Here is an 11,825-nt window from a genome sequence, read left to right on the forward strand (position 1 = left end):
GTGTTGACGTGCTATCCGTGTCTTTGAATGCCATGCCATGAAGGAGAAATGTATTTGTTATAAGCAGTTGTGCACAAAGCATCGTCTCATTATCAGAGACAGCAAAAAATCTAGTTGGATCTCTTTTAATAATTCTTTTAACCATTTTACTCTCTCTTCTGTTGTTTGGGTAACGTAAGTTGGATTTCTGGAAGTGAGGTATTTCTCCCAATTCCTGGCCTGACTGTAGCGAACAGTGTCAGTGTGGACTCAATCGAAATTTCCAACACTTTGGGATAATAGTTTGCGGAGAGCTTGGGCCCCGCCCATTACCATCGTGCCTTCCTACCTCAGAAACGACTGGAGGTGGCTCAGGAGACATCGTTCCCCTCTCAGAATCACGATTGCTGCAATACTGTTTTAATGTGATGGAGCTCAAAAATGCTCTCACCATGTCACAGTCTTCCACTTCAGGACCGGACAATTTTTACATTCTGATGTTGTAGCACCTATCTCTTTACAGCAAGCACTTTCTCCTTCGTACACATAATAGTATCTGAACAGACTGCAAATTTCCCAAAATTTGTCGTGAAGCCATTATAATTACCATACCCATGCCTGGTAAGGACAAACATCTACAATCCAGCTACCTCCAAATTTCCCTCACCAACGGTGTCTGCAAGGTGATGAAACGCATGATCAGTCAGCTGGCATGGTGGCTTCAATATCAGCATTTGCTAACAAATGCACAATGTTGATTTCATAAGAACCGCTCTGCAGTTGATCATCTCATCACCTTCTTGACCTACATAATGAACAATTTTCTGTGAAAATGACAGACTAGCTGTTTTTTTGATTTGAAGAAGTCTTATGATATCTGATGAAAGACGAGCATCCTCCATACAATGCACATGTGGGGTTTCCGGTGCTGCCTCTCCCATTTTATTCAGAAGATTTTAAAAGATTGTGTTTTCAAGGTAAGTGTGGGTTCGGCTTTGTCGAACACTTTTATTCAGGAAAAGTTGGTGCCTCAGGGCTCTGTGCTGAGTGTAGCTCTATTTGCCATAGCAGTTAACCCTCTCATGGACTGTTTCCCATCAGACATCTCAGGCTCTCTTTTCATCAGTGACTTTACAATCTTCTGCAGCTCTCAACAGACCTGTTTACTTGAGAAACAACTTTAGCGATGTCTCTACCATCTTTATTCGTGGAACATGGACAATGGTGCTTCCACTTTTCCACTGAAATACTATCGGTCTGAACTTCTAGTGCCAAAAGAAGTTTCTTCCACTGTCCTTACATCTGAGTCCTGTTGTTCATAGGTTTGTCAAAATCATGAACTTCTTGGGGCTCACACTCGATAGGAAACTCTGTTGGTCCTCGTACATGTCTCATATTTCAGCACACTGTACCTGATCTTTAATATCCTACCTGTTTTAAATGGTACTTCATGGAGAGCGAATAGGAAAGTCCTCCTCTGCTTATAGCAATCCCTTGTCTGATCAAAAACGGACTATGGGTATTTCATTTACTCGTCTGCATGACCATGTAGTTTACACCATCGAGGCATACATTTGGTCACCGAAGCTGTCTGCACTAACCCAGTTATGAGTCTCTGTGCAGACACTTCCAAACTACTGCTGTCATAATGGCATGATTTTCTCCTTAGGAGATGTGCTTGTCATCTGTCATCTTTGCGCAACCATCTACCCTGTGCGTCTGTTTTTGACGACTCCCTTGACCGCCAATACAGGGTAAGTGCAACTTCTTTGTTGCCTTCCAGAGTTCACTTTCGTATACTGCTTCAGAAGCTCAACCTTACATTACGTGCCACATTCCAGATGGGTGAGAACCCTTTACTGCCTCTTCTTCATGCAAAGGTCTGCATTCGTCTTGGATCTCTAGAGTTGACCTATCGCTGAGTTTCTCAAATTTTGCACACGACATGGAGGCAGCACCTCTGTCTACACTGATGGCTCTAAGATCAACATCTACACTTATGGCTCTAAGATCAACCGTGGTGTCAGATGCACCTTTGTCGTTGGCTACAGACATTTTAGATACCGGCTTTTAAAACAGTGTTCAATTTTTACTGCAGAGCTTCTGCCCTCTTCTCAGACCACTGAGTACATCCGACAGCAAAGGCTTCTCAGTTGTGTATTATGTTCCAATTCGCTAAGTGCCCTCCAGAGCCTCTGTGTTCTGTACACATACCACCCCTCAGTACAAAAAATCAAAGAATGCCTCCATTCATTTCCTGCTAATGGAGCCAATGTGATGTTCGTGTGAATCCCTGGTTGTGTCAGGGAATGAAGCTGCCAATGCTGCTGCTAAGACTGCAGTCCGACTACCTATGTCTTTTAGATATTCTGTCCCTTCAGATAATCTCTGTGTTGCTGCATGTAGGAACATTGTGTCACTCTGCCATAAACACTGAGCTTCTTTATATAGGAACAAACTCTGAAAAATTAAACACCCCCCTACAGCATGGATGACTTCCTTGAACCCCTCTTGTCTCAAGGAGATACTTTTAGCTAGGCTGTGTATTAAGCTCTGTCGTTTCAGTTACTCACTTTTGTTAAATGGAGACCCCTGCACCACTCTGTGCTTACTGCAACCAACCATTGGCAGTGCGCCATTTTCTTACCCAATGCCGATTTTATAACTGTTTACATTTTAATATATGTTTGCCATCAGAATTATCAGATTTTTTTTAGCTGATACAGCACACACTGTAGAAGGTGATTTACATTTTATCTGTCATAGTAATATGGCAAAGGAAATTTAATTTACAACTATTTGGGCTACCTCCTCAACTGGGAAGTGATCATTTTTAGCTGTCTCTCAATCAGGCTCCGAGTATTATGGACTTAAAATTCATTCGGCAATTGACCGCTCAGCTGTTTTGCTTCCTTAAGCAAGAACAACAAACGAACCAAACCTACAGGGTCAAACTGCCAAGACCCTCTTCTGATAACCAAAAGCATATCAGATGAACATGGAGCAGATTACATGCACACAAAAATTTGATATTCACAAACTGAACTCCTGCACTGCCAAATAAACAGGCATATCCACTCACTACCTGTCTGAAGAAAGCCAGAACATGCAATGCATGCAGTGGATATGGGCTATAATTGAGTTGGCACAAGACGATCCATGACAACTGGCAGTGCTGTTCTGAGCATTCAGCTGAAATGCTCAAATGGCTGCGGTATGCCAATCAGGCCCAATTGCCCTGATCATTGAAACAATCATCCCACTGACACACCAGTTTAAAGATACCTGTTTGGTAGAACACCATGTCCTGCTGCATGAAGTCTGGAACTGCCTGCTGTCTTTCCTCACCCTACAGGAGTTGACGGTCCTTTAGGATCTTTTTTAAGAGACCACATGCTTGACAGTCACATGGGGAGAGATCAAGACTATATGGTGAGTGCTTGAGTGTCTCCCACTTGGGTTGGTGTAACTTCCGCATTATGACATTTGTGACATAAGGATGCGCATATGAAGCAACAATATCTCTTGGCACACTATTCCACAAAGGTGGTTGTCAGTTTTGCTGCCCCATCACATTTTTCATTCTCTGATGAATGTGTACTGGTATTTGTCCTTCAGCAGCCAAGAAAAGAATTACAGCACATTTGTCCTGTGTGGATGCATTTGTTAATAATGTCGTAATAGTGTCGCCATAGTGCACATTTCCGCATTTACTGCGTCCACTTTGGGAAGGCAGGAATGCCACACTAATGCCTTGCCTACGTGCTAGTGCTTATGTACCCCTCATCGGAGTTACACTGTATTGCACATATACTACAGTAAAGCCCTCAAATGGAAGCTTTTTGATTGCCCCTTATACTTTGCATCGCCGAGAACAAAAAAGAAGAACACTGAATCTCTAAATCTCTAGCAGAAATATGCATCCATAAAGCACTTTTTGATTTTCAAATGGAATTGGAAACAACATCTGATGACTGGTATTTCTTCATTAGCTGCCAGCCAGTACTTGGGCGTTGCAGATTCATATACAATAAAAACTTCATCCCTCTGTGCCGTACAAATTTCAACTCCTAATGTATCTGGCTTAGATAGCGGACTGTATCCATCACAGCATCAATAGAATGTCCAGACATTTCAGACACTTTCTAGTGATTCAGTCTGCGAACTCACCAAGTGAAGAAAAGGTCTACATTCCTAATATAAACTGAAGGCTTTCGCAAACATGTTTAGTTGATGATTGTTACTTTTTTTATATAAATTTTTCTCATATTTAGAATTCATCATTATGATTCCATGTTTGCGAGATAAGTAAAATATGTGTACTTCCATATTCTTGACCTGTTCATTGTAAATGATAAGGCTCTAGTGTTTGTTTCATTTTGCAAGTAAGCCTTATAAGTAATATCAGGTGGTCTTCAGCCTGCCTTTAGAGGGCACGTTTATACTGCAGCCTCATTGGTACACACTGATAGCCCACTGGCTGCCTTTTATAAACAAACCCACTGTCCACCAGCCAGCTCCACAGGTGCATTGACCAGCAGCTGCAGCTCAGTTACTGGAGTAGCATGAATGCCTCTCTCTGGGTTATGATGGAATCATTCATGCGCACTTGTTGAGATAGAATTATGCACCTGCACATGTGCCTTTGCTTGCTTGTTAGGCAAGTGCAGGCTCATGGCGGCTAGGTGCAAGGCGTACAGGTGTAAACACACCTTTACACTGTCACAAAATCTCAAAATTATTTCACTGTTTGCAGCTTTTTCCTTGTAACTGACAATGCCAGATGGTTCTGGGTTCTAAAAGCTTTAAGTAGTGTCTAATCTTTGTTTTGCTATATGTTTTTCTCATGTTAGCAGCCATTGTTGAAAAGAATTCTAGTATAAAGAGTATTCACATGTATATGAACATTATCTGTCTGACAGAAGAATATGTAGGCTTACATGTCTCAAACAAACAACTTGCTGGAATGCAGCTGCCAGTGTTTCGACAGATGAACATCCTGTGATTTTCAAGGCACAAATACAAGAGAGCATACTGTGCAAGGAAATTTAAAACCGTGGTAGACAATGCTACAGTTGCAGAGCATTGCCTTTGTACCAATCATCATATGAAATACGTCAACACAGAACATGTTGTGAACTTCCAGTTATTGGGATAGTGTTGTTAAGGAATCAGTTGAGATGAAATTAGCTAATGGACTTGTAAACAGAGATGGAGGGTTCGAACAGTCCACGGCTGTACTACCGGTCCATAGTGTCCAATGGGCACAATATTTCGGCAATCAGACATGTCGCCATCATCAGGTGCGCTGATGAACTGAGCTCCTGAGGGCGGGTGGCCGTTCTAAATCCCCTTCCCCCGCGAGGCGTTCTCTCCGTGGTCCTCGCCCGCGGCCGCACGTTGGCAGTCGCTGAGAGGCTGGCGTTGGCGTCTGTGGTGGCGTTGGTGTAACTGCCTTGTCTGCCCTGGTCGCTCGTTCGTTTTCTTTGCTGAGCTCAACATATTTTGAATATTAACTGGCATTTGCATGCTTCATGCCTAATTTATCAATTATTGACATGACTTCTTACTCCTGAGAGAGAGAGACCTCTTATATGTACATAACATCAAATATTACGGAACATATTTTTCTTAAATGAGTACGTCATAATTTAAAACTGCTCAAATATGAGATTCAACTAAGTGACAAGGTCCAGTATCATTTCTCCCACTTCCCAGAACTTCATACTACCTCAAAAGTTGATAGATATCCCTGACAGTCGAATCTGATCATGTACACATCATGGTGATGTCAGAAAGAAGTGTCACCGATGTGATTCTAGTGTCTCCCTCTGGTTCACTGTCTTTCCACTGATGCCATTATAGCTGTATTGTGTTGTGTTTACATTTGTTAGTGATCATTCAGAATGTTTAAGACAGTGTCTAAGCCAGGTGACTGTGAAGTGTGTTCTGTAATGTGGTTTTTGAATGCAAAGAATGTTAAGCCAGCTGAAATTCATAGTAATCTTGCAGAGATTTATGGTGAAAGTGTAATGATTGTTGGAATGGTGAGAAAATGGGTGAGACAGTTCAGTGATGGATGGACCAGTGTTTATGATTAAACATGGAGTGGGCAACCATTCTGTTGTCAATTATGCTTTTGTTGGGAAAGTGAATGAGATAATTAGTGAGACCAGATGATTCACAATAAGAATGCTTTGTGATGAGTGTCCACAAATTAATTAAAAAAGACTGTTTTGCATGAGATTATCACAAATCTCTTAAATATTCTCAAATTGCATTCCCATTGGGTTCCGAAAATGCTTGCAGATGTCCTCAAAATGAAGAAACGTGGCAGTGCTTTGACATTTCTTACCCAGTACAGTGATGAGGGAGATGAATTCTTAAACAGAACTGTGACTGGTGGTGAAACTTTGGTTTGTCACATCACTCCAAAATCAAAACAAGTCGATGGAGTAGAGGTACTCACAGACCTCCAAAAACCCAAAAATTCAAAACTATATTGTCATCACAAAAAATCATGTCCACTGTTCTGTGGAAGGCATTGGGCATTCTGCTTGTTGAGTGCCTTCATTGTGGTACAATACTGTAAAACATTGAGAAAACTTCAGCACGGAATCGAAAACAGAAGATGTGGAATTCTCAGTCAAGGTGTTGTGTTGCTTCATGATACCACACATCCCTGTTCAGCTGGTGCCACTTAAAACCTTATTCATTAATTTGATTGGGAGCAGTTCAGTCACCTGCACACCTTCTGACTATCATTTTTTCTTGAGTTGAAGTGAGATTTTAGAGGAACAATATGGATGTAAAAAACATTGTTCATCAGTGTCCTTCACTGGTGGCGTCTTCCTATGAAGAGGGTATAGGAAAGTGGGTTTCCCGCTATGACAGTTGTCTGAACAGTGGTGGCAGTTATGTAGAAAAATAATTTAAGAAGTGCTCTTTCTTGTAAAAATAATGTTGGTATGAAAAAAAATGAGTTTTTTGCCAGAACAGTATCTGCTTTCCAGATATGCCTCATAAATGTCTGTCAAAATAATGAAAATGAAAACTCCTTACTTTATGTTAAGAAGTTTTAATGTTATTGAGTCAACAAAATCCTATATCATCACTTTTAGCATAAGAACAGTTTTATTAAAGATTTTTTGTAAGGGTGGTGCTCTGATGTTGTTAACAATATAACACCCATAGTAAAAAATCCTGTCCAGTGGTGGTTATTTGTAGAAAGTTTTGTTGCATTTTGTTGTTCTTTCACTGTCATAACTTGTGAGCTGCAACTGCCTGTTATGAGGCAGTAAAAAGGGATGAAGGAGGAAGACTTTGAACTCTCAATCAAGAAATCAGTTTGTGTCATTTTAAACTGTACACAATCTATAATCATTTTTCTGAATTGTAGAGGAAGGACACTTCTACAATTTAAGCATGCAGTGGGGTTTGTCAGTCTTATATATCCTTTTAAGGACGTGTGATTGCCACCTCTACTGAGGCTGATAAGCATTCTTAACAACAGACAGCGGCTCCTCGTGATATGATATGACATGACAAATGTGTAATATACTATCCATCTAGCAGGCATGCACAAAACATACCATTTTCATTCACTAATGAAAAGACTTATAAAATCACTTGTTATCAACAATTTTTAGAGATAGACATGACCCATACCAGTTTGTACCCCAGGGTTGGAGCAGATAATAACGTTAGATTCCCATGTCGATTTTGGATGCAATTATTTTTTAGCTATCTACGGATGTGGCTTTTAACTCGTCATATTTTAGGTACACATTTGATTTTAAGTCTTTATTTTACTGTATTGTAGGAAACCACACTGATGGTTCCTATAAGGGTGATTCCTTGGCTGTCCATTTCAACTGCAGTTTTTATTTTGACAAAAGGGGAGAAGCAAACTTCAGTGGATACTTGCCTTCTACATAACTAACAACCAGACAAATCGGGTAACAATTTTAAAATGTTACATATTGGCTGGATCTGAACCTAAAGTTATAGGCAGAAATTGTACAATGCAAGTCGGCTGGCCACAATGCCGCTCCCCACCCTACCCCTTGCACCACCAACACTTGTTGCTTTAATTATCTCTGTTGAATTTTTCACTTTTATTGAAAGTTTTGGAACTGGTAGGCAGCATAGTTTGTGCAAGTGTACAGATTTGAGGAAAATGCATCTAATTCTAATGAAACCTTTTCACTGTCTCACTTGTAACTACAGTGTTTTTATATGGTTTAGTAAGGGCACTAGAGGCCACACTATCTTAACCTCCAATTTTTTTTACTTATTGTTTTACTACTTATTCCAGGTATTTATGTGGGAAGATAAGACTGAAGTTGCTACAGTTGATCAACTAGAACAGTTCTACGTTCTTTGCCCACACGATGTACGAGATGGGTACTTGGTCGAAACAATTCGAACTTTCAGACAACATCATGAAAAAGGCTCTGTAATTATTTTCACTGATACGTGCAAGTAAGTCTTTCTGTATTGGTCTCACTTTTGATACAGTATAAAATCTTAAAGTAATAGTTTCATTCAGTTTAAGGCCTTTTACTTTGTATACTGTGAAGTTTGATTGTATTTTTTGCATTGCTTGGATCAGGCCTGGAAATGTATACCCAACTCTATTCCTATCCTTCCTTACAACTATATTCAGTCTGTTACCTAAATTGCAGTACAGTAATAAGACCTATTATAGTGATCAAAATAATTTGAGTATCAGGTGAGATATCACACATTAAAAAATGTAAGCTCCCAATTTTCTTTTGTTTAATATGTGGGAATATGTAACTTTTGTGATACTCCAGCTCACATCCTATCTCACTACTGATAAAAATATGTTATGTCCACAATGGGAAGTCTGTTCTCTGGCTTGATAAGGGTGCCATTGGTAGACTGATTCTTCTTGAACCCATGCTGAAGCAGCTCTGATGCTGTCCGAATCCATTTCCTATGCCCTTTTTTTAAACTGCTATTCTCTCTTTCAAGAATTCTGGCATTAACCTCAGTGCCATTATGTGACATGGCTCAGAAAAACTTTTGCCAAATTCAGTAGCACAAATAGTTTAAATATCATGGAAAAAATGAGATTAATAAAAATATGCTCGCAATTGTATCAAACTGATCATAATTTACAAGACGTCAAACTGTATCCTTCATGATCTGCCTTATTACATTCTTTACATATCCACATCTGTCAGATGAATATCCATAAGTACAATATTTTCTACAGTCATCAACATTATTTTAACCTGTTGATATTTTGAAACATTGCAGGAATTGTCAGTTGTTGTCGATGACGCTAAATGAAGTTGGATTTGAAAATGTTTCATTACATTCCATGACGCAACAAAAGCTACGACTGGCAGCACTTGCAAAATTCAAGAGCAATGTTGTTAGAATTTTAATTGCCACTGATGTAGCTAGCAGAGGTTTGTACGCATATTTCATACTTCCTTGAAACAGGTTATTAGTGTACATACTGAATGTACAAAATTCTCTCTTTTGTTCAAAGTGACTTATTAATAATATCCATGTTAACTGTACTACAGATGTCATGTTAAATGAATTCATAGCAAGACTGTGATGAAGTGAGTTCTGTATTTTATAGGTCTTGATATACCAGCTGTAGAGCTGGTTATTAACCACACTCTGCCTAACATTCCAAAAGATTATATCCATCGTGTTGGCCGAACTGCTCGTGCAGGTCGCTTTGGTGTAGCAATATCTTTGGTTTCACCATATGACATTCACCTTGTTCATGCAATTGAAAATGCAATCAACACAAAGCTGAAACAATATGATGTAGACGGTAAGTGTATTTTTTTAATGCGGGGTTTTCTTCCAGTATTTCAGACAACTGTTCAGTTCCCTGTAACATACTCAGGTGAATAATACAACAGATTTTTGTGGTAAATTTAATGAGAGGAATTTTGTGGAAAGATATAAAGATGAATATTGAGAAATTTACAGTGTAGTGTATGTATGTTTTACTTGAATTTTGCAGTTCTGGAAGAAAATGTACAGTGAGTAAGAAAATAATACATACTTTTATGCTTTAATTCAGATAAATATCTGAGTCTAGCAAGCAGTGGTGTGCTACAAGCCAACTGTAGTTCTTTCTCAAGCGCCATGAGCTGCTGTGTTCCCTGTCTTATAGGTACATGCAGAGCCTTGTCATATCTGATTGGCTGCATGTGATCAGTGGCCTCACCACTGTACTCTGTCAGCCACAATGTTATTTTATGTGAGTTATGTAATATTCATTAGGAAGAGTTCGAGAGTGCTACTATATTCGTTTTAGAACAGATAGAAGCAGCTTCCTCCCCCACCTCCCCCCCTCCCATCGCATGTGCACACACACACACACACACACACACACACACACACACACACACACACAGAGAGAGAGAGAGAGAGAGAGAGAGAGAGAGAGAGAGAGAGAGAGAGAGAGAGCAACATATTCATTTGGCTGTAGCAACATTTCACCAGTGTAAGCAGGAAATATTCTGATAATTGCGCTAAGCTCAAAAATGTCAAATTAACTTAACTAATTTCCTCATTCAAAACATTGTGGGTTTGTTCCAGAAGCTGCTGGATTGAATTTTCACTTTTATGTTCCATTTAAAAGAGGCACAGTGCAGTAATCATTTGAAGAAAGGCATAATATTTCTGGATCAATAGAATCAATAGATAGCAAGTCCCAGTCATAAGCAGGATAAAGCATAGAAAAATACTTCAGTTTTAATTATTTTCTCTTTGTCAAATGGAGCAACTGACACTAGCATTAATTGAATTAATTCAGGTAGATTATAAAAGTTTCATGTTTCCTAGAAACTTTTAAAGAAAAAATTTTAATTGTTAATTTTCTGTTGTTACAGAACATCACAAAACACTTGATTCTTTTTATTTTCTAATTGCTACACCTTTCGTTTTTCAAAACTTTTATGTTTACAGATAAAGAAGTTGCAAAGATATTCACACAGGTGTCCGTTACTAAGAGAGAAGCAGAGATCAAGCTTGATGAAACAGACTTTTATGAGAGAAAAATAATTAACAAAAGAAAGAAGCTAATCCTTGAGGGGAAAGATCCAGATGAAGAAGAAGAGAAAAGGAGAAAGATGCTTAAAAGAAAGAGAAGAAAGGAGAAATTGAGTAAGAACTTCAAGAAGAGGGAACATGTCAGTTGACTTTCTCACCTTCATTCAGCTTTGTATGTATCCAGCAGTTGTTGACTAATGTACAGTGAGAAAGGCAATTATAAATTTGTAGATAAAGAATGTTTATTTTTGTAATTAAATGAAGCAAACAGCTTTTAAACTTTTGTTATTTATTGTTTCCTTATCTTAGTGTAGCTTAAGGCAAGGCCTCCCCCCCCCCCCCCCCCCCGCCCCACACACACACACACACACACACACACACACACACACTGTCTCTGTCTCTCTCCCTCCCCCCTCCTCTTTCCCCTCTCTGCTTCTTACTAATAGCCTTTGTCACACTATGACCCAGTTAAGTGTTTTACCTGGCATCTTCAATTACCTCTAAATTGATACAATAATACGCACCTGCTACAGAAGATTATTTGTAAATAGTTAATCTCTATCTGGAGTTTCATTCAATGTGGTGATAATAAATAATTTGAGAAAGAAAACATGAAGTGAATTAATTCAGGAAGTTGGACTGTAATGTGGTTAATTACGTAACTGAAGCTTTGCAACAAGCTTTTGTGTAAATTTATGTTTCAGTGAGATGATACACATTGAGAAAGTATATCTGTACTGGTGTGGAAAAACTGAAGGTTTCATTTGCAAGTAGGATATCAATTTTATTAGGAC

General features: G+C 39.2%; 1 protein-coding gene across 3 annotated transcripts in view; it reads left to right on the plus strand.

Annotated features, from left to right (window-relative positions):
- LOC124804909 (probable ATP-dependent RNA helicase DDX49) overlaps positions 1–11,310 on the plus strand; it is a 56,152-nt gene extending 44,842 nt beyond the window's left edge. For 2 of the 3 annotated variants that reach the window (XM_047265287.1, XM_047265286.1), the window contains exons 6-9: positions 8,297–8,463; positions 9,268–9,422; positions 9,602–9,802; positions 10,948–11,310. In XM_047265287.1, the coding sequence (XP_047121243.1) occupies positions 8,297–8,463; positions 9,268–9,422; positions 9,602–9,802; positions 10,948–11,180 (756 nt within the window). In that variant the 3' untranslated portion in view covers positions 11,181–11,310. The remainder of the gene's footprint in view (positions 1–8,296; positions 8,464–9,267; positions 9,423–9,601; positions 9,803–10,947) is intronic. The other variant, XM_047265288.1, reaches the window with a different exon arrangement.
- The last annotated feature ends 515 nt before the right edge of the window (positions 11,311–11,825 follow it).

This window comes from Schistocerca piceifrons, chromosome 7 (assembly GCF_021461385.2).
Source record: "Schistocerca piceifrons isolate TAMUIC-IGC-003096 chromosome 7, iqSchPice1.1, whole genome shotgun sequence".
Classification (NCBI taxonomy): domain Eukaryota; kingdom Metazoa; phylum Arthropoda; class Insecta; order Orthoptera; family Acrididae; genus Schistocerca; species Schistocerca piceifrons.